This window comes from Solanum pennellii, chromosome 2 (assembly GCF_001406875.1).
Source record: "Solanum pennellii chromosome 2, SPENNV200".
NCBI lineage: Eukaryota > Viridiplantae > Streptophyta > Magnoliopsida > Solanales > Solanaceae > Solanum > Solanum pennellii.
Window position 1 is genome coordinate 57,750,660 of NC_028638.1, and position 26,871 is coordinate 57,777,530.

General features: G+C 32.4%; 5 protein-coding genes and 1 non-coding gene across 7 annotated transcripts; 4 read left to right on the forward strand and 2 right to left on the reverse strand.

Moving 5' to 3' along the window:
• Positions 1 to 1,099: 1,099 nt before the first annotated feature.
• LOC107010430 lies at positions 1,100 to 2,004 on the forward strand. The gene has a single exon (XM_015209715.2). It carries the CDS (start codon positions 1,329 to 1,331, stop codon positions 1,788 to 1,790), a length of 462 nt encoding a protein of 153 aa, XP_015065201.1. The 5' UTR covers positions 1,100 to 1,328; the 3' UTR covers positions 1,791 to 2,004.
• Positions 2,005 to 5,203: 3,199 nt separating this feature from the next.
• Positions 5,204 to 7,160, forward strand: LOC107009613. 2 transcript variants are annotated; one of them, XM_015208961.2, is made up of 4 exons: positions 5,204 to 5,431; positions 5,510 to 5,585; positions 5,655 to 5,897; positions 6,241 to 7,160. In XM_015208961.2, exons 1-4 carry the CDS (start codon positions 5,348 to 5,350, stop codon positions 6,345 to 6,347), a joined length of 510 nt encoding a protein of 169 aa, XP_015064447.1. In that variant the 5' UTR covers positions 5,204 to 5,347; the 3' UTR covers positions 6,348 to 7,160. The 2 variants fall into 2 exon arrangements, with proteins under 2 accessions (XP_015064447.1, XP_015064448.1); XM_015208962.2 differs by having other exon boundaries at positions 5,214 to 5,431; positions 5,510 to 5,567.
• A 675-nt stretch (positions 7,161 to 7,835) lies between these two features.
• Positions 7,836 to 9,844, forward strand: LOC107009236 (putative glycosyltransferase 7). Its single transcript, XM_015208538.2, has one exon. The coding sequence runs from the start codon at positions 8,345 to 8,347 to the stop codon at positions 9,674 to 9,676; it is 1,332 nt and encodes a 443-aa protein (XP_015064024.1). The 5' UTR covers positions 7,836 to 8,344; the 3' UTR covers positions 9,677 to 9,844.
• Positions 9,845 to 14,034: 4,190 nt separating this feature from the next.
• On the reverse strand, positions 14,035 to 16,055 carry LOC107008865 (putative glycosyltransferase 7). Its single transcript, XM_015208067.2, has one exon. It carries the CDS (start codon positions 15,556 to 15,558, stop codon positions 14,191 to 14,193), a length of 1,368 nt encoding a protein of 455 aa, XP_015063553.1. The 5' UTR covers positions 15,559 to 16,055; the 3' UTR covers positions 14,035 to 14,190.
• Positions 16,056 to 18,269: 2,214 nt separating this feature from the next.
• TRNAT-AGU lies at positions 18,270 to 18,343 on the forward strand. Its single transcript has one exon. It is a non-coding gene; the product is annotated as a tRNA-Thr (tRNA).
• A 34-nt stretch (positions 18,344 to 18,377) lies between these two features.
• Positions 18,378 to 21,781, reverse strand: LOC107008910 (heptahelical transmembrane protein 4-like). Its single transcript, XM_015208123.2, has 3 exons — positions 21,182 to 21,781; positions 20,140 to 20,437; positions 18,378 to 19,272 (listed from the first exon to the last, which is right to left on the reverse strand). The coding sequence occupies exons 1-3, from the start codon at positions 21,637 to 21,639 to the stop codon at positions 18,619 to 18,621; spliced, it is 1,410 nt and encodes a 469-aa protein (XP_015063609.1). The 5' UTR covers positions 21,640 to 21,781; the 3' UTR covers positions 18,378 to 18,618.
• Between the last annotated feature and the right edge of the window lie 5,090 nt (positions 21,782 to 26,871).

Here is a 26,871-nt window from a genome sequence, read left to right on the forward strand (position 1 = left end):
TTATATAATTTATATATTCCAATGTGTAATTTTTTTATATAATTTATATATTCCAATGTGTAATTTTTTTTGTACACATTGCATAATTACTTGCTTTAAGTTTTACTATTTCTAGTTAAATTGAAGTTTCCGAATTCATAAATAGGCCATAAGCTATGTTTGACTTTAGACCTCGCACTACAAAACTAGGAAGGACAAATTCATTTTTACTCTCTTGTTTATAAAAAAAAATCGCTACTGGTGTAACGATTTTACCTCTTTGGTCAAATTTTTTTTAATATGTCGTTTTGAAATTTTTATCAAATTTTTTTTATCCTTTAGGCTTCGGATCTTGAAATATTTAGCCTAAGTAGGCGTTTAGTCATGTTTCGTCCTAAAAATTGAATTTTAAAAAAAAATATTTTTAAAATGTAAAATAATATATAAAAATTATGTAATTAGAAATCTCATATGTCAGTTCTACCAATAATTACAAGAATTTGTTCAAAACTATTACTAATAGCAACATGAGAAAAAAAATGTCAATTCTACATTTGAACGACAACTGACTCAAGAAATAATTGATATTATCTTCTTTTAATTTTTATCTATTGTGAGCTTAAAGAAATATGAAATGGCACGTATTCTTCTCACGTTGACTGGGGAATTTGAAAAAAATGTTTTTCTTTTTTCATTTTGCAAATGCAATTCCAAGTCTTCTTCTTCTTATTAATATTATATTATGTTCCTTTCTCCGTCGTCAATCGTCATTAACATTATTAGTAATACGAAAATTCAACCTATGCGTGCACTGTTTAACAAAATATTTACTTAAATTAATCATCATTGCCATCTCGATTACGGCGTGTATCTTTTTTAAATATATATTGAACATTAAACTGTATTTGACATGGTCCATACTTCAGCCATAATTTTATTCTTCCTTTCCGCTTATTCATTATGAACTCTTTGGCCATCACGTCCCACATAAACCTGTTCATTTTCAAGTTAAACATATTATTTTAGTATGAAAATTTTAGTAATTTATTTAATTAATTATCTAAATTTTCACTTTATTGATAAATACTCGTTCCTTGTTTCTTTATATAATTTCTATCAGCCAAATCCTTTTCGAACCCTTTTTTATATTCCTATTTCATGTCAATCTGTCCCAACGAACACATTATAAATACTCCCACCAGTATAGTTTCTTCATTCATTAAAGCATTAAACTGTTTTCTCCCCACTTGTTTATTTTCTTCTTATCAGTCCTTTTTTCTTGCATATCTGTATTTGCCAATAACACTCAACATTCGACGATTCAAATTCTTAGATATCAAAGTTTGAAAATGAGTACAAACAAGGGAAGCAAAGAGAGTAGACTTACGAGGTGCATAAAAGCACCAATTAGAGTTTTAATTAAAGCCAGAGACTGTTACGTCCATAGCTTGATGGATTGTTCTGGAAAAATTGGGTATGGCAGTGTTATGGGTGTTCCACAAATCTCTGCTTTACCGAGAAGTTTCAGTGTAAATTCATCTGTATCTAGTAGCAGGGACGAAGATTTCAGGGAGCTGGTGCGAATTGCTTCCAGAAAAAGTCTGGTAAACAAAATGGAAACAGAGCTTCTGAGACAAAAATCAATTGCTAGTAAAAATGTTGATGCGGTGCCACGGAGTCGATCTGTTGCAATTGGAAGAATCGATGAAGATAAGCCATGTGATTTTGGTGACGATGTGAAAGTGAATACAGATTTGTTTCTGAGAAGTAGAAGCTGTGCTGTTTCTTCTAGAAAAACAGGGGTGTTCTGAAACAGAGGAAGAGAATTTGGAAGAAGGAAACAAGGCTTGCTGTTGTCAATTATCTGCTTGACTGTTTCTTTGGATTGTTTTTGTTATGCTCTCTCTTTCACTGTTGTTGCATATACATATTCACTTTGCAGTCAACTTTATGTGTATAATGATCGCTTTGATTTCTTTCTGTAATTGCTTAAATAATAGTTATTACTAATAAATATTTTATAAATTTCAGTTTTTTTACTTTTTTTTAAATAGTAAAAATAAATTTATAAGATAAAAATTATTAATCGAGTAATTATCTAAAATATTAACTCTGGATAATGTAGTGAGTCTTCTTTGTCACGTTCTCCTGTTTTCTCATCAAAAAAGTTCTTAATGACAAGATCTGTCCGGTGCCCTAAAGTGTCCTCCGCTGTGCAAGTAGCGTCACAGATGATAATAAAATGTCAGTTCTTAATTTTTTTAAAAATGTCTGCGTAAAAACTATAGTTCTCTATCCAAATTATTAAAAAAAATTGTATGTCATTACCAACTGAGCCTATATAAGATTGATTTTTCATATACTTTTTAAATATTTTAAATAGTTAAATATTCGTAATTTATAATATTTTTTATGTATTTTATAAATATATATCTTTTATATTAAAATATTTTAAAATCTAATGTATTAAATATAATCTTTTGATTCTTAAAAATAAAATGAGTTATATAATTTGAGACAAATGAAGTATTATTTTTTCCTTTTAATTCGAATTACATTGCTATTACTCAACAAAGAAATATTTGCAAGACTTTAAATAATGATATATTTTTTTAAAATTGATTTTATAAAAGAGGATTTAGTAGAATTCGAACACTAGTCTTGTGGATGGAATCTCAAGATTCTATCACTAGCATAAGAGCACTTCTATGCGTTAATTAATGATATGACATAAAGAATTGTAGTAAAAAAATAAATTTGAACTATGGAAAAAATAAATTTAGCCAGTTAATTTAATGATACATATATTTTTTTTAATGTTATTTCACCTTTTAAAACATTTTTATTCTTTTAACTTTAATACCTTTTAATTAAAAAATAGGGAAAAAATTAATTATTTTTAGAATTAAAATATATTATAATTTTTTTAAATTTTCTTATCGTTTAACACTTTTTCCTATATTAAACCCCCTAAAAAATGTTTGTTGGACTAAGTTTCTCATTTATTAAGTGATGTTGACAAAAACCTAGCAGGCAATGAGGTTTTTCATAGATATCAAGATTTAAGGATAGTTAATGTGGATATTAAAAAATGTTAAATTAGTTAAACCACTTGATATGAGAGGAGGTAAGCATAATAAATTATGACAGGTGAAAAGTGGTTCAAGTCTAATTATGTGCAAATAACCTCTCTTAAATTACACTATTGATTTTAGTTGTCCACTTCAATCGTCACGGGTAAACCAACCAACCCTTTTTTTTTAATTTTTAAAAAATAAATTCTGTACGGGTATCGTCACTACTTAGAGTATACTAGTAGAAATAGAAACACTCGTTTGCTCGACCTAAATTAATAGAAAATTTGTTATCATAAAATATAAGTATTCTACACATTATTGAACTAGCTCACTAAAGAAAAAAATATAATGAAAAATAAATGTTTATTGATTCGCTCAAATATCAAAAAGTTCCCTAATTTTTCGTGCAAAAATATAGTATTTTTTTCTCACTAATTTGTCAATTAAAATATTTATGAAAATAATGAGAGAAATTTGAAAGATAAGTGTTTCTTTTGGCAAGTTGATGTCTTGCCTTAAAAGCTCTTGCCTACCTCTTGTTAGGTGACTTAATTCTATTTTTAAATATTAATCGAACAAAGTTGATGACATTTTATACTATAGGAATTATATGGGATTTTTTCAGAGATTAGTATGAAAATTTGCAGAAAATTTATTTTCTTGCAAAATTTTATACACTTTTTTTAGAATAATGTGTAATTTTATTATGATTTTTGAGAAATTTTAAAGAAGTGCTTTACACTTACTTTTCAACTTCAACTTTAAAATTTTCAAACAAACTGTTATCTATCTTCTCTCTTTAGCAAAAACTAATTATAATTAAATATAACTCTATCTTCGACTTTAATTTTATAAATTTTTAATAAAATAAAAATATTTAAATTTTATTATTATGAAATGCCTTTTAAAACAAATTCATCGTAATCGTCTAATGATGATAAGGTGGCAATAATCAAGAATGAAGACAATATATATTATAGTGTAATAATAAAATTATTTCTCTTAATTAAAGTACTATTTGATTCAAATTATTAAAAATTCAATACGAATATCAAGCTTTGGAAAAAAAATTAAGAAAGGAAGGTTTTGATGATATTCTCGTTTAATTTTTTAAATGCTCAGCCGCAATGTGCTGTGGGCACAAACTATTCTTTTAAAATAAAAAGTGTTGTGGTTCAACAAGAGGCACTTTGCATATGCATATAATCATGACACATTCCATTTAATTGCTATATTAACTGCAGCATTAGTTAATTAATTCAGCAAATCATAATGACTTGCACTTTGGTTTAGAGTTTAGACACCCCCCTCCCCTCAATTCCTGAAAAGGATATCATACAAAGAATTGGAACTGGATGTAATAAATAAACATGTTTAGAAAAGAAAAAAAAAAGTGGATTTCATTAGTTTAAAAAAATTAGACATTTCCATTAAACAGGTCATTTATATTATTTTTAAAAATTACTAATTTCACTTATTGTGAACAATTAATTGTTTTAGGTGAGGTGACGTTAGTTTCAAAATGATTAATGAATAAAAGTTCAATTTATATGAGTTAGGAGTCCTTTAGGGTCAAAAGTTATAAAGTCCTACTTCCAAATGAAGAATAAAGAACAGAATAAACACATGCTTTCTAAGTTTTCATGTATACATTTCAACGTATACATAAAGAGATAAAAGCATTCTCCGTGAAATAATTTATAGTGCAAAAGTAAGAAAAGATTACTCTTAGCTTTTTCATATCAGATGTCAACATTGTCTAAATTTATAATCTTTAGCCCCTTAACCTTACTAACACAAGAAGCATTTTAGCAATCTGCTATTTGGTGAAGAAGTATCTTATGAATATTATGATTATACTGTTTGAACATCTTGTTGATCAATTTTTATGGGCTGAATGAAGCACTCCTACTCTTTGATGACTACGAAATGGGCTTCTTCATTTGACGGAAACTGTTTATAAATGAAAGGGTCGGTCCATTTGGACTTCTAGTCCTATTTTGAGTTGATCTTTAGTTATAACAAGTACTACAATTTTTTAGAGGAAATTTCAAAAATCACTAAGACTAAAAACATAATTTGGTAAAATAATTATAATTCATAGCTATGTGTTAAATAAGGAGAGAGACGAACGAGATTGAAAGGGAAGAGAGAGACGAACGAAATTGAGAGAAAGAAGGAGAGAGGAGAGAAATGAATTGCATGTGTATATTTACGAAATATAATTGTATTTCAATTGGGATACATTACAAGTGTAGAGAAAACGTGGGAAACTTAAATTTAGCTTAGGGATGAAGAGAGAAGAGAAACGGCAAAAGCTCCATGAAAGGCTCCTTAGGATGCTCTATCCTCCCCCACCATCACCTCCTTCCCAAGTAATTAATTTTCTCCCTCATTGCTTTTTTTTTCTTTTTTCATACTACTTGACTCTACCCCGAGTATTACTATTGTAGGAAGAAAACGATGACGACGAACCATTTGACATTCTCCAACAAGGCGATCAAATTCCAGGTTTTCTTGCTAACATGGGTATAATTTTGATGTCTCTGCACTTCTTGATTGGCAAATGTATTTGAAATGATTGAGTATTATGTGCAGATGAACTGGAAGAGGATAGGGGTTCTTCCTCCTCTGGCGACCAAGAGACTAATCATGGGCCTGAGAAGCTCACAAGGGCACAGAGGAAGAGGATTCGACGGAAGAAGCTTAAGGAAGCTTCCTCACGCGGCCAGAATATAATAGGGCCGTTGTTGCCTACTGAAGAGAGTGATCTAGAGGGTGTAAATGTGAGTACGCCAGATGAGGAGCCACAAGGTGTTCGACAAAATGCGAACGAGACAGGTAGGCATTGAGGAGTTAGAAAAAGAAAAAATCTCAATAGCTATAGTTTTCTTGTCTAGCTCCTTCCATTTCACTTTGAATATCGTAACTTATATCTAGTGGAAGCAGGGGCGGAGCCAGAGGGGTGCAACCATGCAAGGGGTCAATTGAACACCCCCTCACCTTGGTTGAAAAATTACACAAATTTAGATAGGGGAAAAATGATTTTTTTGCATATATATGAAAGAAGTTGAGACAGGAGAACATTTTTTTTGAATTCCTGGCTTTGGAAATAAAATTTTACACCTGTTAGTGTGCTTTAACCGTCTATATATAGAACTTTTAGCTAGTGTCCATTGTTCAGATGATGCAGATTCTTGCCTGAAACAAAACAAACAAAAACAAAGAAGAATGGCTAAACGGTTGGTTGGTGGTAGCTCAAAGTCAACTGGGGATGGCAACAAGAATTGAAAGCTTCATTTCTTTGGTCGAGGGATAAGAAAACTTGACTGACTGCTTAAAAAAGGGTCACTGCAAAGTGAAAATGTTGAAATTATGAAAACTTTTGATCGGCTGATCATGAAAACTTATCATGGATTACATTATGCACTCTTAGTTTGGGCTATTGGCCATTTATCTGGGCTGTAAGTTGTTATAGAAAACCTTGTCCAGACACAACTCAACCGGCTTGTAAATGGTACAGTTTGTTTGGTGGGTGTAAATGGAAAGCCCACTTGTAAGATTTGTGAGGCCGCAAGGAAGAATTGTTCTTCACTGTTCCTTATCTCGTTTTTGGATTCCCATCCAGTGTCCCTTATCTTCATCGGAGTCCATCAGTGGTGGAATCAGAATCTTTATTGACGGGGTTTAAAATATGAAAAGGTAGACGTACAAAGAAGTCAAAGGGGCTCAACATCATGTTCGGATGAACCCTGGCCATTAGTAGGTCCACTTGTGGCTCTAGCTAATCCAAATTCGACCCCGTAAGGTTCATTTGAAGGAGAAACACATCCTAATAGGATTTTTTTTCATTAAGTGATAAAGATAACTATTTTTTGGATAGTTGATAAGCAGTTCCACAAAGTAAGAGAGGAAGTCAACTCCAGGAATTAAGGATCTTAGCTTAGCGGAAGGTATGGCGTAAACTGCTGAGGCAGATCCTTTTCTTGTTATTTTTGTACTAAGAGGTGGGGTTTGCACCCATTTAAGATTGTTTTGTTCTTATCCCCAAAAATCAATGCTCTATTACATATCATTGGTCAATAATATTAACATATTCCAATACTTGTTCCTACTATTACTAGGCACTAGCCGCCACAAGAAAAGTTGCACCTCATTTAGGTAATATATGCACTATTGCTCTTGTGGAAAGTGGAAACTACCACTTTTTCAAATTATCAACAAAAATTGTCAACAGTAAAGAGCATTATTATAGGTAAAATTACTGATAATAATTAACAACACCAAACAGAGACCAGTTCTGTAACAAGGATTATTTTAGTAGTACTAATAAAGAAAAAACACAAAACAGAGGGGGAAAAAATACAATTACTTGGTCCGTTCAAAGGATTATATCTAGAAAAGGAAAAAGTATGAATATTGTAATTTATACAAGCATTTTAGAAGTGAAAATGTCCGTCATTGAACAAATAGATTAATAATTAAGATGAGTCTGAATATGATATCACAATAAGTGGTCTAGCTTAACATTAAAAAATTATTTTCACAACCTATCAATCCAATAATTATAGCGATATTCGCTAAAGTACCGTGAAAAAATATATGTTTACGAGAATTTCGCGACTATGTTACTCACACCATCTTTTACTTGAAAAATCACAAGAAAAATATTTCTTAAAAAAAGTTAGGCGTGAGAATCAAGTCTCCGTCCTCAATTTGCTCAATCCAAAGTCATAAAATTGAAGAATTTAGAAACTATATTCCTCTTCCCCATACAAATTCATGTTGCACATGGAAACAGTCTCAACAGTCCACAAATCTCAACCCTTACATAAAAGATTAAAAACTCCCACCTATACTCTTGCCATTAAATCCTCTTACTCAACAGTCCCTGGCCTGCCCATTTTGTCAATTTTTATTTTTTATTTTTATAAGCAAAGCAAAGCAAGTGAGGGAATTAATTACAGATCTTAGTTTCCTTATAAGATGCTAGGCCCAACTTTATTATATTACTAAATATTATTCCTTCTCTTTGATTCTACCATTATTTTTTTTCCATTTTTATTTTCAGTAACTTTCCTTACCCAACCCACAAATTAAATGACCAGTCAGATTCATCCAGCTCACTAATATATAATACGCTCTACCTCCATATTGTTATTTCTTGTGCCAGTCATACATTAAATTTCACAAACCATTTAAAGCACACATTGCATTCCTTGTGACTTTGAGACCTTCTCACTCACATACCATAGTTTCAGTATCTTTCCTTTTCATTCACACGGGCCATGGCCCATAACGTGTTTCGGGCCAAACAGCAATCGTCTTCTCCGAGAGACAAATCTCTGTTCGCGGCCGTCATAGTTGCGGTTCTACTTGTCTGTGCTATTTGGTCATTTACTGATCCTTTGCCTAACTTATCAGGTTTATTATACAATCAGAATATTAGTTCACCGGAATATTGCCCACCGGGACGGGAAGCTGTTGACCGGAGTTCCGACCCGCCGGAGAAAACATTCTACGATGACCCGGAACTCAGTTACACTATTGACAAACCAATAAAAAATTGGGACGAAAAGAGAGTTCAGTGGCTGAAGCTTCATCCTTCGTTCGCCGCCGGAAGAGTTAACCGTGTGCTCCTCCTCTCAGGATCACAGCCCACACCATGCAAAAACCCTAGAGGTGATCATTTACTGTTAAGGTTTTTCAAAAACAAAGTTGACTACTGTAGAATCCATGGCTACGATATTTTCTACGGAAACACGTTTTTTCACCCTAAAATGCGTTCTTATTGGGCGAAAATACCGCTTGTTCGGGCCGCCATGCTGGCTCATCCTGAATCCGAGTGGATTCTATGGGTTGACTCAGATGCAATCTTCACTGACATGGATTTCAAAATTCCATTACACAAATATAATGACTACAACTTCATCGTCCACGGCTGGCCTGATTTGATTTTTAAGAAGAAAAGCTGGGTCGCGATAAATGCTGGGATTTTTCTTATTCGAAACTGTCAATGGTCCATGGATTTCTTAGATGTTTGGGCTAATATGGGCCCCAAAAGCCCAGAATACAAGCAATGGGGCAAAATCTTACGAACAACTTTCAAGGACAAAACGTTCCCGGAGTCCGACGACCAATCAGCACTGAGCTATTTAATACTGAAAGGAGAACAAAAATGGCGCAGCAAAATTCACGCAATTACTGATTACTCTCTACACGGATACTGGCTAGGAATAGTAAACAGATTTGAAAACATAACAGCGAATTACACGAAGATTGAGAGAGATGTACCCAAGTTACGGAGGAGACACGCGGAGGCTGTGAGCCTCAGCTACGCGGCCGCGTGGGAGCCCTTGTTGGCGGAGGGCGCTGACGGGAAGGGCGGATGGAGGCGGCCGTTTATCACGCACTTCACGGGGTGTCAGCCATGTAGTGGGGACCACGCGACGGAGTATGTGGGTGATTCATGTTGGGTGGGAATGGAACGAGCGTTGAACTTTGCGGATAATCAGGTGCTACGTAACTTTGGGTTCATGCATGATGACATCAAAAGTAATTCCCCAGTCTCTCCGTTAAATTTCGATTTTCCAGCTGAAGACAGTGAAGAATTCGTGTGAAAGAAAAAAAAAATAACCTCAGGTTTTTACTGTAGGATTAAAAAGACACAAGTCCTGTGAATTTTGGATGTTCTTTTAATTCAGTATCAATGTATTTGATAGTTATTGTAATAGTAAACAATGTTTTTTAATCCCTTACACAAAAACAATGGGATAAGTTGCCAGTCACTGTGGAGTTATTTTTACCATCCATTTTATTATTTCGTGGTAATATCTATTTTTGATGTAAAATAAAAGTGTCTTAATCTGCCATTATAAGGCAACCAATAATTGAAAAGGCAAAAGTCCATTCATATTTTAAGAATTTGTGGACAAGTGTGGACTGCTTTCTGGGTCATCATTCAACCGATGATTTTCCAGTTCCAAACGAAAGATATATTTGACAAAAAAAAAAATATAAAAAGAGGGCTTGATTGACTGAGGATCGAGGAAGATAGGGTCATTATATTTATATAAATAGAAAAGAATTAGCAGCTCCCCTTAATTAGTGGCGTGTTTCTGTTTAGAGATTTGTCAAAATTGTCACGCCAAAGTTGTGTGCAAACTTCCACCAATCTTTAAAAGGAATTATTTTTTTTCTAATTTATTTGCTTGTGTTTTGCTCCCCTTTTTGAGTCCAACTTCACTGCCAATGTTTTTTGAGTCATGTAACTCTCTAGATAACAACTGAACAAAACTAATGACCACAAAGGTTTTGTCTTGTTTAGTTTTCAAAAAAGAAGTTGATAGTAACAGAGTTTTCAAGACATTGAAGTGCAGTTGATCTTATAAGTAATCTGATTGTGTAAATATTGTTTTAAATTCATGGGATATTATAACATAAAAAGTTGAAAAAGATACTTGTGGTTGAAGATTGGAGTTCAATTTTCGGTTTCTTATGAGTGGAAACTGGAAAAAAGAAAAGGGAAGCTGTGATGTCTGCCAGAAACTTATTGACTGGTCTCGTCTATAAAAAGAGGAGCGATCCACATTTACCCTTTCTTGGGAATGAAATTACGAGAGACTCAAGTGGGTTGGGACTCCCACATACTTTTGAAGCAACAAAACTCGCAATTTTATGTTTCTTGATCGGGTGAAGTGTTTCATGAATATGGAGCACAAACGCATAAAACAAGACTATTCATTTATATCGTTTTGAAAGAACATAGACACATGTTTATAAAATATCCATTTTTATTTGTCATATTGTGATTTTCGAAAATCAATTTCACTAATTTTCAAAGTTATATTAGACTACATTAATTTGATATTCTAAACAAAAAAATTAGATATTTAAAAACTATACAATTTCTTTTATAGGTTTTACATATCAATATAATAAAAAAATACATCATAAAATTTTAATTAAAATTTTTATAATTTAACTTTAAGAAAAGGAAATTATGACAAGTAAAAAATAAACGAGAAACTAATATTATTTGGACTTCATTAGTTGAGATATAACAAACTTAAAATAGAAAAAACGGAAATCACTCCATAATTTGTGCTAGTAAATCGTCTTGCTGTCTCTCTCTCTATCTACGTGACTTGTTCTTTTGTCACAAGAAATGAACTAAACACATAATTGAGCTGACTTTGCTAATCATTGCCCAAGCCCAAGCTTTTAGAGTTTGCATTTTATTTTGTTCACTTCCTCTTATATTCTATTACACATAAAAGTATTGAGAACATAATTGGGCCTTGTGCTGGCGAAATTTTGCACAAGTCCGTCTTACAAAATATTGCAACCCACTTTCACATCCCCAAGTGTGCAGTAGAGACCCTTAAGGGTCATTTATTTCGGATTAATAATGCAATGATTGGTAATTCAGGGATCAGTATTAGGAGAATTAGTAATTTGAGCTTGCAATGTAGGTGTTAGTAATATATGAATTAGTATAGTTATTTTTTTTCTTCTTAAATGACCTTTCTACTATGATAGTTTTATCATTTTAAATTTAATCCAGACATCGTTAATAGACCTATTTGACTTCGAATAAAATAATATATGTTATTTATGAAAAAGATGAAAGAACTCCCAACCAAATATCACATAACTTAATGTTGATTTAAATTACTTCAAAACCAACAAAAGAAGGTAATACTACAATTTTATGATGAATTTTATGTGGAGATTATACCTCCTCCAACCCAAACCAAAATGGCCCTTTAGTGGTTGGACAGGCCCATTATGCTACGAATGGGGTATATTGCATTATAAACAACAAAATAGGATTGTGGATTATTGCTTTTGTGCATTGTAATAGTTTTTTTTTTTTTTTATGAAACTTGATTTGTTTTAAGGTACTCTTACCTTAAATCATTTGCAAGAATATTTTTTTTTGGGATTATTCTTTCAGTTTGATATTTTGTTGTCTTTTCTTTCTTTTTCTTCTAGCAACATTTTCACGAGTAATTTCATTTTTTTGAGTCTATCAGAAACGTCTATGTGCCAACAAAAACAGTGAGATAGAAGTAAAGTTTACATATATGTTATCATTTCTATACCCCACTTATAGAATTAAACTGCGTACTTATCTACGGCTAAAAATATAATATATGGCTTAATCATGTACTGGGAATTGTTACGGATTGTTATTATTATTATTTACGTTTGCTTCATCACATATATCCCAATGTTCAATTAGAGCCTGATTATTTCAAGCATGTTGTTAGTAAGTTGTGAGATTAGAGCAGTGACATGCTTTTATTCAATAAATAATGAGTCTGATAATTTTGTCTATTTTATTATTTCATAAGGTTTATGGTCCCCTCATCCACTCTCCGTTTCTTTAATTGGGTATTAGTCAAAATATGGCTTTACAGATGAGCCATATCTTATAATGGTAACTAATAATTACTATCAATTAACAAATTTAATCAGCACATTTCGTGCTGCTCGATCATCCTAATCTAGTATTACACATTTAATTGGTCATTATGAAGCAGCTGGCGTTACGTTTCTGAGCACAACACCACATGCTACCTTGTGGATATGTTCTTACCAATACAAGTTGCTTTCAGCCTTGCTCATTAATTATTTTTTCTCACACGTGCCATAGTGTATGCGGATTTTGTGAACGTGTGGACAACTCACCAACTGCGTTACAACATACTATTGTGTTAAAATTCAGTTTCGAAATTTGGTTACATTGAGTTACAACATACTATTGTGTTAAAATTCAGTTTCGAAATTTGGTTACATTGATTTTAGATTCTGAGAAGGTGGAATCATAAATCAATTTCTTATGATGATTGATGAGTGTTACTCAACCGTTGAATCATATCTCAACTTATTTTATACAAGGTTCTAGAGTATGTTAATATAACTTGTGTCTAATCAGATAGGATATAGTGCATAATGAAATGGAGGAAGTAGATATAAATTATCCACACATGTTGTTTTTTATAAGAGGAAAATCTTGATTGAAAACACTTGTTGATTTGTCGTTTAATAGATTTATAATTATAATATGGAATAGTGAGTGGGGTTGTAATAATTTTGAGCCTCTTTTGTTTCTCTGATTCTGAACACTGTTATGAATCAAAAGTGCCAACAGACAATGCAAGTCTTCTATCCAACAAACAACACATAACCATGCCGGATCTCACTAAAAGATTCGTTTTCCAGACACAAGGATTTCTCTATCTTTCATTATTAAAAAGGAAAAAAACGTTTCTCGTATCGTCCCTGTAGCTTTTATTTTTTATTAGAAAAAAACATAAGATGAATACATCATTAAGTCAAAAAATTAAAAAATATAACAATGTGTCAATTTCATCAGGACTCAGCTCTACCACGAAAAGGATTGTTGTGAAACTAAGCATTTCCAAATTCAAATTAGTCATATTCATCAAACAGAAAAACGGAAAAAAGAAGTCATTCTAATCGTAAACTCTTCAATCACAATGTGTTGATTTCATGAACATATCCATGTTACAAATCACAGTACTTCTAATTAATTCTAAATTGAAAGACATGTGACAATGTCCTTTTATCAATACAAGTTGCTTTCAACCCTTGCATTTTTGTCCTTCATGAAATTACACTCACATGTGTAGATACTTCTCTTATATAGTTCTTGTATTTTTGGGTCATTCCACTCGCACAACTAGTGTCCAGCCCCCCTTTACTATTGTAACTACTGGTACCTGATTCCGTCGGCTCGACATTATATCAACGTTATGAATCGTTTATATGATGATAAGAATATATATGATTCACTTTCATGACGAGAAGGATATCAACTCCAAATAACAAGGATCTTTTTTCAAATAGAAATAATCTTCTATCCTAACAATACGAAGAAAAAAAAATATACTGTTTTAATAGTATAAATTTCTTCATCCTAACAATACGAAGAAAAAAAAATACACTGTTTTAATAGTATAAATTTCTTCAAGTGGTGACTATATATAAATTAAAACTCCATATTGCAACTAGCTTACAACATTGCACCATAAAAATACGAAGACAAACTACTACAAAAATAGGTAGATACATGTGTATACATAGAACTTAAAAGAAAGAAGTATTAGGCAGGAAAGTTAAAAGGAACAGGAAAAACAGAGGAAGAATCAAGCAGATCCTTATGCATATACCCATACTTTCTCAACACCTGATTATCAGCAAAATTCAAAGCTTTCTGCATAGCATCAAAACAAGTTTCACCAGAATACATCTGATTATGATCTCCACTACATGGCTGACACCCTGTGAAATGTGTGATGAATGGCCTTCTCCAACTGTATCTCCCATACCCAGCTTCCTTAAGCTGTTCTTCCCATACACTAGCATAACTCTCACTCACCCTCTCTGCGTGTCTTCTTCTTAACCTCCCTTCAATTTTCTCTATTCCTAAATACCTGTCGGTGATGTTATCATACGTTCCCACGATTTCTACCCAATACCCCTCGAAGTAATACCCCCCTTCTACGTATATTTTCTTACCCCATTTTTCCTTTTCCTTCAACAGTAGATAGGCTAGACCGGATTGGTCATCCGATTCCTGGAATATCTTGTCTTTGAAAGTTGTACGTAAGATTTCACCCCACTTGTCGTATTCCGGTGACTGTGGCCCCATTTTCGCCCAAGTTTCCATTAAGTCCATGGACCATTGACAGTTCCGAATCAAGAAAACTCCGGCATTGATGCTTGTCCAGCTTTGTTGCTCGTATAATAACTTTTCCCAACCATGAAGTACGAAATTATGGTCTTTGTAACGATCCAAAGGAAGTTTGAAGTCCATGTCGGTGAACGCAGCATCTGAATCGACCCACCAGATCCACTCAGTTTCAGGATGAGCTATCATGGCAGCTTTAATCGCCGGCATTTTTGCCCAAAACGACCACATCTTAGGCTGGAGTAAAATGTTATTGTAAAAAATATCGTACCCGTGGATTCGGCAGTAGTCTACTTTGTTCTTGAAGAATCTAAGCAGCAAATGGTCGCCTATTGGGTTCTTACACGGCGTCGACTGTGAACCGGAAACCATCAGAATCCGTTCCTCTGCTCCGGGGATGAAAGAGGGATGCAAATTCAGCCATTGCCTTCGTTTCTCGTCCCACTTCTTAATCGGCTTCTCCATAGTGTAACTCAAATCCGGGTCGTCATAGAAAGTCGGGTCGGGCGGGTCGTACCGTAAATTGAAGCCTAATGAAACCGGGTCTACCTGAGTTTTCAAGGCGGAGTTGTGGTCGGCGGAAGTTGTTAAAAAGCTGGGATCGGCATTTGGACTAGTGCTCATGAAGGACCAAAAGGCCCATACGACTAGCAAAGCCACAATACTTGCACCAGCAAAGAGAAATCCATCAGAGAAAATAGAAGAAATTTTACTTCTACAGTTTTGCTTAGCCATGGATGTGTAAGATGTATGAGTTTGGGGCAACTGAGGCGTTACCATTTTATGAGGGAGTGCATACGTTACCAAGGCAAGCTGGCTTTTCGTCTAGTAGCAATAGAAAAGTTGTCACCATCTACTGGACTTTGTGTCCAGCTTTGGTTCTGTGAGTGTTAAGAAGATAGTTAGAAGAGCAATTTTGGCAGTAACTAAGAAAGCATACAAATTTTGTTGAGAATGTGACGACAGAAAAGTAGATATGAAGATGGGTGTCGGTGAAGTGAAGTGACTAGAAACAAGTGTTTATCACCTCACTAAACTTGCTGCCATTGTCTGGCCTTCAGTCGGTTTGGTGCGGCTTTTAATGGGGTTTTCTTGCTTTCTAGCTCAGTTTGGGGGCCCAAATATTGGTTTTATGTTGTTTGAGGTGTGCTAAAAGAGGTGGGACACGTGGAAATTATACCGACAATTTAGGCTTTTTTGATTTTTTTGGATTAATAATTAATTAAAAATGTTTACCATGAAATTGCATTCGTATGGAACGGGGATCATCTTCGATACTTCTTGGGGTAATGGAAAGTTTTCCGTTGATTCAGAGTAATTGTCGGCTTTAGTCGCAAATCAGGTCTTATTACTACTTTTGATTCTAACTTTAATGACTTTTTTTCAACTGTAATAATGTTAATAGCCACATCGACAAACCACATCATTTTCCCCTAAGATTATGGTGTTTTAACCATTTCATTTTACCGTTTTGCTATAATAATTTTCACTTGAGCTGACTGTTAAAGTAAAGATAATAGAGTATATTTATTATTTTCAGACTCTACTAAGATTGGTTTAAATTTTGATATTTAATTGTCTTTCACTAAATAGACTATAATTCTCTACTTGAATCTCACTCAAGAACGTGACAGAAGCATATTGATCCTGTTTTATTAGTTCAACCCCTAATACCCCAACCTTGAACTTCTTCAACCGTAAAATTCCCATCCTTTCACCTACAATACCACCAACCACCTCTTTAACTCTCTCTCTAACAAAATGTATAGTGGTAAAAAGAAATCGATATTACTTAGTTTTATTTTATTATTTTTTTATGAGAAATTAGCGTGTTTTGAATCTAAATAAATGAAAAGAGTTTAGTGTATTGACAAAAATACTTACTACTTTAAGGTGAATTTCAACAATATTTATATTAACTAGCTTTGATTTTGAGGTATTCGACTACCTTCATGTACATTAAGCAAATTATAAAATGGCTTGCCCAAAAAATAAGTGATTAACATGGATGATGATGATGTGTAACTCAGCGAAAACTATGTACTCCAGGTTGCATTTATGTCCAAAGGGTGAGGAGGGTAAACTAAATATATAGATTTGTTTCTATGAACGTTGGATAAATATCCATATTTCTCTTTTGAGTTAGTTCTTGTAACTTCTCTATTTTGACACATAAAAAAAATGATAAATTTATTTTTTATCATACTCTCAATTAATTAACTTCTTAAAAATATTAAATTTTTAATTTACTCAATTCGTAATTAATAAGGATAAAATGATAAATTTACTGTGTTAATTATTAATTTTTTGATAAATATATCAATTCAAAAATGAACAACTAATTAAAAATCGTATCAATTAATATTTAGTTATTTCAATTATAAATTTAACAATATTAACAAGGATAAATATGAAAAATTAGACCTAATTTATATTTTAATTATTTTTTTTAAAAAAATATAAAATACCTCAATAATTTAAAATAAAGAAAATAAAATTTAATCCAGCGCATGCCGAAAATAAATACTACTCGATTAATACTTAGTAGGCAAGGCCTACCTACCTATTTATATCCGCCTTCCCTTCAATTTTCCACGTGACTTTCTTGTGTTTGCGTCAGAAATTACCCCCACATCTTTTTCTTCTTCATTTCATTTTTTTCAAAATTTTGTTCATCCAAATTAAAGAGTAATTTCGAGTATTCTGAACACGACCAGTTTTGTAATTTCGAAGTCATATATATCTGAGGCTAAGCCTGTCCTTTTTTCTTTATTGTTCTAACGTAAATGTAGATGCTTGTTGCTTAAATAAGGTCTTAGGCACATAATTTGCAATACCACATCATCTGCCAAATATGGTGGGTCACTTAAAACGCATAGTCATTGAGGAGATATGATGTTTGTAACTTTTTTATTTATTTATTCTAATAAGAGATTCAGTTGCATATGAATTTCTTTTCCTTTTAGAAAAAAATTTAATACAACATTTTGTTATATGTTGGACTGATTATTTGAAAGAAATTTTGAATAAGGTTTGCAAAGTGATTTTACATGAGTAAGTGAATATTCTCCGCCCACAATTTCTCTCTTTTTGAAAAAACATATTCAAACATGAATTATACTTTTCTTTTGACTAGCTAGAGTTGGTTTATCACGTGTGAGGCGTTAGTGCATTCTGTCTCAGCTGACCATTTTTGTTTTGACTAAAAACAAAAGATGATGATGTTTTCTTTGGTAAAAATTATCTCTAACAATTGAATAGACGAAATAATTTTCAAATTTTTGTATGTAAAAATGAAAATTTCTTTTAACATAAGAAGCTTATAAAAGATTACAAAATCATTTATAGATTTCAAGTAACAAGAGACATATAGAACTAAAACTAAGCTTATAAAAGATTATCTCCTTGCCTTGCCTTTGTGATTTTCAGTAAAAATTGGCAGAAAAATTTAAATGAGACAACTAAAATATTCAAGAGATCAAAGTCATCAAGCTCTCGTAGCTCAGTTGGTTAGAGCACCCGTTTAGTAAGCGGGAGGTCTTGAGTTCGACTCTCAACGAGAGCAAATAGGTTTTTTTCCTTTTTGTAACTCTTTTTTTGGTCCAAGTAAATCTAATTTTATTCCTCCAAATGATTCTCTAAAAAACTTAAATACAGATCATACCAAACATAATACACTAGTACATATTGAGACTGATCATATACTATACTAGAGTCTAGAGGATCAATCTTTCTAAATGGAACATTTATTAACGAAGATGGGCAAACGAAACATCTTCTCTACGTTTACGTACAATTGAACTAAGAATTCTCATTGACTTATCAGTTTTTGAGTGGATCTTAGCACCCTTGCAGGTCCCGCCACCTCAGATAAACCAATCCAGCGCGGTAATGCGTATAAGCCCCTGCCACCACGAGTACATGAAATAGTTGGTGGCTGTGGCCAGCAATGTCAAACTTCCCAGGCATCCATCTTTCTGGAACTCTCATGGCATATACCAGTGCTCCAATGCCGTAAAATATGCCCATCAAAAGTTCATATCCAGTCGTATGAAGTGCCTCAGGTTGGTGCCAAAACAAAACCAGCTTGTGCAGAATAGGTACCGCACCTGACAGGCCCATTCCAAAGAATAGAGATGCTCGAATAACTCGATATTCTGGAGTCTGGAACACAGGAAGTAGGGAACCCAAGATTGTGCCAATTCCCAGGAGGGTAATAAATCCCAGGTACAGATTGCAAAAGAAGGGGTAACACATGAAGGAATAATAGACCGGAGGGTAAAATGAAGTTGATATCAGGGCAGCAATACCAGCATAGTCGAGCCTCAACATGATGTATGATAACCGCTCTGAATGGCAAGAAAGTAAATGACATGTGCTGCTTGCTAACAAACAAAACATTGCCCCACCAAGGAAGGCATAGAATGGCCAGCGAGTTATTGGTCTCACCAGCAATGGTGCTAATATATTTGCCACATCTTCTTTTACACTCCGCTGCAAAGATTATAACAATAGTGAAATATCAGTTTACTAAGAGGCAGTCTTAAATTAGGTCTTAGGCCTAACTTACCCCTTAAAAGCTAGTTTGAATTGCTCAAGCCTACTAAGAGGCAGTGTTAAATTAGGATTTAGGCTTAATTCACACCCCAAAAGCTAGCTCAAAGGGAAGAAGATTGCCTAAGCCTTAAAAGGTGTTCACCATCTCATTAACCACTAATGTGGGACTTTATTGCTTTAACATGCAGCCTAAGAGTAGCTAGTTGATATGCTATGGCTTAGTGGAGTGATCCACATTAGACATAACAGTATTACTACTTATGTCAATTATTTATAATAATAGAAGAATTCAACATTACTATGTTTTCAGTTATGATGAATTGATTTACCTTCCTTATTATGAAAAATGAGTGGGGTTGCAACCAGCCCAGCCCCATAAGAAAAAAATCAATAAATTATATAAATTAAATACCACAAACATACCCTAACAAGAGTAAAAGTAAACTTCAAACCAGAGACAATGTTATCGATAATTATCAGAGCAAGGAAAACTTTAGATTACATTTTTCAGGGGTGAAGTATTAAAAGCAGTAATATCATTTGGAAGAATTCTTATATTTAAGCATCAGTAGTAACTCGAACTTTCTAACAGTTACATGTCCTCTTTTTCATTAAAGGATACATGACAGGTCCATGAGATGCACACTCCACAATGGACTTGTGAATTCCTAGCCAAGCAAATTCGTCTTGATAGCATTTATTACAGATCGAAATGGTATCAATAAGATGAAATCGAACTAAACAAGCAATACAATGTGTCCGAATAATTATACAGTAACCAGTAGTTGAATAAGGCATTCTTACCAGTACACAAACATCTGTATGGTTGCTGTGGGAAAATCGCTCAGGCAGACAGTTGTGCAGGAGGTCAATAATATGCCAATTAGAGGGGGAACGTAGCAAACCATCTCGAAGTTTGTGCAAATCAGGCATATGCGGCAAAGAAGGAAGACAGGTTAAAAGTTCTGCTTGTAATTTGTGCAAATCAGCCTTCCTTAGCACATCAGGCAGATTCTGTAACGAATGTAGATCTACAACCTTGGGAACTTTGGTTGCAGTATAAATGGTGAGCGCAAGGAAGAGGAAGAACCCTATCAAATGCCTATAACAAGTAGAAAAATCAAGATCCTGTTCAGCAATCTGTTATAGCTTTTTTTTCTCAATCAGTAGGTCAGGATCAGGATAACATAGACAGAACATTTGGCAAAGCAATGAACCAATAACATTAAGGAACCAGCAGTTGCCGCTTCAGTAAGGAAATTCAAAGAGTAGAGCCTATGGTCAGCCTAGTACCTAAACACCTTCTAAAGCACAATGATAGAATGCATAGTTTACTCTTTGAATATGACTTACCTAGTATTTCTCATCATTTTCTTAATTTTTGTGGCAACTGTATAGATCAGTTCTCCTAAGACAGAATGTAAATGACTGAAGTAGCATTCTTATCCTAAGTCAGATCGCGCAGGAAACACTTGATGTAATCATCATCAAATTTCTATTAATCATAACAATCGATCCAATAACCCTTTCAAACAAAGAATAATAAATGGTACATTTTCAGCCTGTACAGATCCTCATCTTAGAACAGCAGCTAAATGACTGATTGACCCCTTTTCAACAACTTAAAGGACCTAATGGGCTAATACTGCCCTCAACAATGAAAGATGAAGAACTTTGAGTCCAAAATTCAATTAATCCAACACGTATATACGTAAAACTTATCGCATTTTCTAATCGGGGAATAGTCAATTAAACAAAAGAATGTAAACAGGAAGAGAAAGACACAAGTATCCTATAAAAAAAATGAAAGCGGACTAATAAGAGGATTGTTAAAAGTAACTCTTACGTCCAAACATTGAGGGTCTCATTGTGAATTGTGAAGATGCTGAGCAATGCTTGCTTCAATGGCCATTCGGCCCGGTAATGACCCAGAATGTATTCGTTGTCTTTCAAATACCCAGGCAATGAATGATACTCCACAAGCTGGTACTTCACTTTCTTCCATAATCTCTTTCCTTTCCCTTCCTTGGAAGGAGACAATAATTCATTATCCTCCCTTGACCCATTACCAGTCAATTTCTCTTTGCCCTTACCCATCTTCACATTCAATTCCTTATCTGTCAATACAAAAATCTGAACAAACAAACAGATCCGAGTCCTAACAATAACAAAATGAGAATTTCGTAGAGAAATTGCTAATACAACATACAATTCAAGAACCAACAGAGTTGATAACGTGTTCCTTGATCGTAGAACCCTAACCCTTAATCTTTGGACGAAATTAGGGGATGTGATTCTTGGCATGAACAAGAAGAAGAGAAAAAAAAGCTCTTGTGTAACCAAATTTAGGGGGGATTTAATTTCACAAGAAACTTCGACGTGGTCGATGCAACGTATACCTATTAATACAAGACGCAAAAGAAAGGGCCAGTAAATTGAGAAAACGACTCATTACATTTTCTTTTGTCATCAATAAGTTCGAATAGTTAAATAATTAAACTATTAAAAATTTCATAAATAAAACCATTAAGACTAAAATGCTTCAAATTTTTCTTTAAAATCAATTTTTATCTCGTTTATGAAAATACATAGATTAGGTTGGGGCTGTTTGTCTGATTGAAAATAGATGCTGAGGTGATTTTGTTTAATTGTTTCTGGTTTTGGCACGATTGCTGCCAATGCCAGATTTGCCAAACATATACTTACAAAATTTATTTGTCTTTTGATACTTACAAATTGCATCGCATATTATATTGCATGTTTTTTTAAAAAATTATTTAACTGTATATTCACATGTTATTTAAGTATTTAATTTTAAGCAAATGTAGCGATTTATTTAGACATTTTATTTAACAAATAAAAACAATTGAATTTACTAAAAAGTATACTTAGAGCTTGCCATATTAAGGAACACATCTAATTTTTAGAATAAACTTGATTCATTATTAAATTTATGAAACTAAAATCTAGATGATAATTATGATGAATCATTGGGTTTATTGTAAATAATTAAAGAAGCTTCTAAAAATTGTTAATGTAAAACTGTTAACAACTTTTGAAATACTATTGTTGTGATATTCTTATAACTTTTGAATTTTTGACGGATCTGAAGTTGTTGCATATACTATAGTGTATAAGTGGCTATATATTCAAAGTGGAGACCAAAAATAAGAGGAAGATATTTGTACAAGCAATGATTGAAAGTTGCAAACCTTACGATGGGCCATGTGTTATTGAAACTTGGCATATTCCAAGCCCAGTTGATTTATTATTCTTTTGGACCTAATTGTCATGAAGACAACTATTTGCCATGTAAGAGCTTTACATAAAAGTAGGGCTGGACATAAACATCGTACTGAACTGAATTTTTTTGATAATTGATTTTGATTTTTGGTCGGTATTCGATATATATTTTTGTATTTTTTGGTATTTCGATTCAGTTTTTGATATGTAATTTTGTGTAATTCGGTTTTTCGGTTTACCGAAATATATTATATTATATTAATTATTAATATTAAATAATAAATATTATAATTTAAAATTAAAATGTAAAAGACTTTTTGATATAACTATATTTAGCCCATTAAGCTGAAAATCAAACAAAAAATTTTGTAAATTTTTAAAAGTCCAACTAAGCAGGCCCATTAAAAAACCGAAATAACAAAATCGAACTGAAATAATAAAAACCGAACCGAATATTTCGGTTCGATATTCGGTACACAATTTACAAAAACCGAAAAAATCGAAAAAAAAACCCGAAATCGAATCGAAATACCGAATGCCCACCCCTACATAAAAGTGAAAGATTCTTGAACCATAAATTCATTTTGTTTTTGGGAAAAATTCGAGATCTTCAGTAAATTTCATAGAAAAAACACTAAAATGCCTTTGAAGATTTACAGGCACACAGAATTCTAAAGAACTAACAAATATCTCGTCTTTCTTATCCAGTAGTAAAGTAATTATCTTGACTGTATATGTAAAATCGTCAATAATTTATCAAGTGTTGTGCCAATAGTATCGTATAAAATGAATGGAAAAGATATTTTCTTAAATAACTAATAATAAATCATATTAACCTTAATTTATGTGAAATTTGAATTTTGCCATGTACAAAGAAAAAATATCAAATAGAGGGGGTAAAATTAAATTTTGTAATGGAAGTTTTTTTTTTTTTTGTCATACCTTAATTACGTGAATTAGATTTATGTATTATTCATACACTTCAATTTTGTGAGTTAAAATCTGCTAAAAGAAACAGAGGACAAGCTAATATGCACATGTAAGTCACATTAAATGTGGTGACTGGTGATTGATTTTGGCCAATTCTTTTGACCTGACCACTACACGCAAGTGCTTACATACAGAGAACTAAGAATAGGGACACGAGCTAATTGCAATTTGAGGTTGTTTTGATTATGCTACCAAATTTCATTAAGAAGATTTAATAAATAAATAAAAGGTATAGTACACAAAGAAAATCAAGAGCCTCCATCTATAATATATATATATACATAGCAAATAATTTTAATCTTGAATTATATTGTATAATTTTTTATCTAATGAATTTCGATTAACCCCCTTAGCTCCAATTAGAAGGCTGACATTTTTCATCCGTCACGTCGAAAGAGATGTTTTTACATATTGACATTATTTTACTTTTGAAAAACAGCACAAAGCACTATAGTTTAATTTAATTAATCTGCACTTAAGATTTTAAAAACAAAAGATATAGGAGTAATTGTTAATTACTTATTGACATCAGAAAAGTTAGCCATCATGACAACAACTTGTGGTTAGTAAACGGTGTGTTTTAGCACTTCAAGTGGGTCAAAGTAAAAAGGTGGAACGACATATATACAGAGAAATCCATTTAAGGTAAGTGGATTTCCAAAGATACATGGATGAGTCACAATAAACATTAGACGATAGAGATTAAAAGACATAATGGTCATCTCTTAAGACCAAAAAGAAAAAAAGAAATATTTTTTTATTTTTTTTCTATCAAAGATTTTTGGTAGAAAAAGAGATTTTTTTTTCATCGTCAATATAATAACTATAGCCGTCAATATGGGTTATTCCACCACATCGGAGCTAATTCAACAGACTTTGACATTTTATGGGTCAGGTCGGGCTAGCCCATTTTTGGTGTGGGGCAAAAAAAGGCCGGCCCAACCCATAAGTACGCGGGTTACAGACTTGCCGGGTCAGTCTACTTTTTTAAAAATTATATTATTTTTAGAATTATTAAAATAAATTATAAATTATAATTTAAAAAATATTATCATAAATATTGTCAAAACAATACTACATGATGTTAATGTTACTAATTTTAATCAAATCCACAGATAAAATTATTTTTATAATATTTATCAAGTTCTTTTTCAAGTAAAAGTATAAATAACTAAATAAAAAATATTAACTTAATTGTTTTGAGTTTAAACTCTCTTTAATTTTAAATTTTAATATTATATTATATTTTTAAATTAATTTTTATTGGCCCATGGGCGGGCTCTACTAATATATCTCAAGCCCCACAAATCAGCATGCTTATTCAGGCCGGACAAAATCTCAAATGGCCTCCAAAAATCGTAGTCCAATCTTATTAAATCCCAGTTTAGGTCAGGCCAGTCCAACAGGCCTAGCCCATATTAACGGCTTTAATAATAACACGCGTGAGGAACTCACATTTTTATTCATATGTCTGTTTATATCAGTGAACTTTTAAATTTCTTTGTCTATGTATTTATTTCATGTCAAGATATTTCTAAAATCTAAACAACCATGATTTAAAGGTATTTTGCTGATATTTTTCTTCGTTTAGTCCTATATCATTAAAAAAAGGCAAATAAATGAATAAAACAATGCATTACTTTTAGTCCGAGGCGTATCTAGAGGAGGTGCCGTGGGTTCGTGTGAAATCATGTTCCTCTCTCTAAACATATATATTAATATTATATTTTTTAAAAAATATTTAAAAATAAATATGTGAATTCATGTTTAAAGTATCATATAATAATACAATGATGATTGGGTGCACTTGTCTTTTTGATAACCCTCTCGAAGTGGTTGTCCGTTATATTTTTGACGTTTCAATTAATTTTGCTTTTGTTTTTTAGCCTTTAATCTTTCAAAATTTTCAAATATATTACATTGAAATTTTTTTAAAAAATTAGCACTATAATTTTTTTTTAGGGATAATACACAAGTACCCCCTCAACCATGCCCGAAATCTCAGAGACACACTTATACTATACTAAGGTCCTATTATCCCCCTAAACTTATTTGATTAATAATTTTCTACCCCTTTTCGGCCTACTTGGCACTATCTTGTGGGCCCAACGCTGGTCGACTTTTTTTTCTTCAAGTTAATGCCACTAAGGCCGAAAAGAGTTAGAAAATTACTTATAAAATAAGTTCAGGGGTAATAGGACCTTAGTATAGTATAAGTGTGTCTCTGAAATTTCGGGCATAGATTGAGGGGGTATTTGTGCATTTTCCTTTTTTTTACAGTTTAATCAAATGTGTATATTTTAATTTAAAACTTATAGTACGTATATATTTTAGACCTATAATTTTTAAATTTTTTGGTTCATATCAAAAATCTAAATTCAAATTGATCATATTTATATTTAAAATACATTTTTCATAATTATGCACTTATCTAGCCAAAATTCTAAATATACCTTTGCTTATAATATGATTTATTGAGCCGCCACGTTAACTCACAAAGTTGCGCTAGTTATTCTTTATTTTTGGTATTTTTCCTCTATAGTGGAACCTTTTGACTCTTAGGAGTCTGCTCTATCTTCTTCCTCTATTTTTCTACTCCTTTTATCTTTTGTGGTACCAAATTAAGAGATGAATGTGGTCACCAACTAAACATAGCATGCACCAATGCCCCTTATCTTTTTTTAAAAAAAAAACAAACAAACTATGCAGGCCCTTTAATTCATCACATTTGTTACACATGTACATTATTAAGTATGCCAAAACATAAATTAGTCATCATAACATAAAGTCCAAGACGACCCAAACACTCGATAAGGCCTCTAATTTGTTAAAAATCCAAGCTCAACTTATGTCATATTATGTCATATCGGAGAATATAATGTACTTATTTCATATTAGGTGACTGATTATATTTTTGAATTAAAAATATTTATGAAGTGAAGTATCGTACAAATGTTATTTTGTAAATTCTCAAATTAAGTAAAGCTATGCTATATAGATTATTAGAGTTCGGAATCATAAGAATTATCTTTTTCTTTTTAAAATGCATAAAGGACCATTGAAACTTTTTTAATACCAAAACGGACAACTCGATTCCCTAGTATCGAGATCCTTTCTCAATTATAACACCATTAGCAATGTCTAAAATTCAATCTTTATCGCCACAGATGCAACAATTCGACTCATATTTTTCTTTTGAAATCACTATAGCAACAACAATTTCATAAAAAAAAATACTCTAATATGTTTTCTTTCAATTTTTTTTTATAAAATAAAGTATCTATTAGGAGGAACGATTTTATT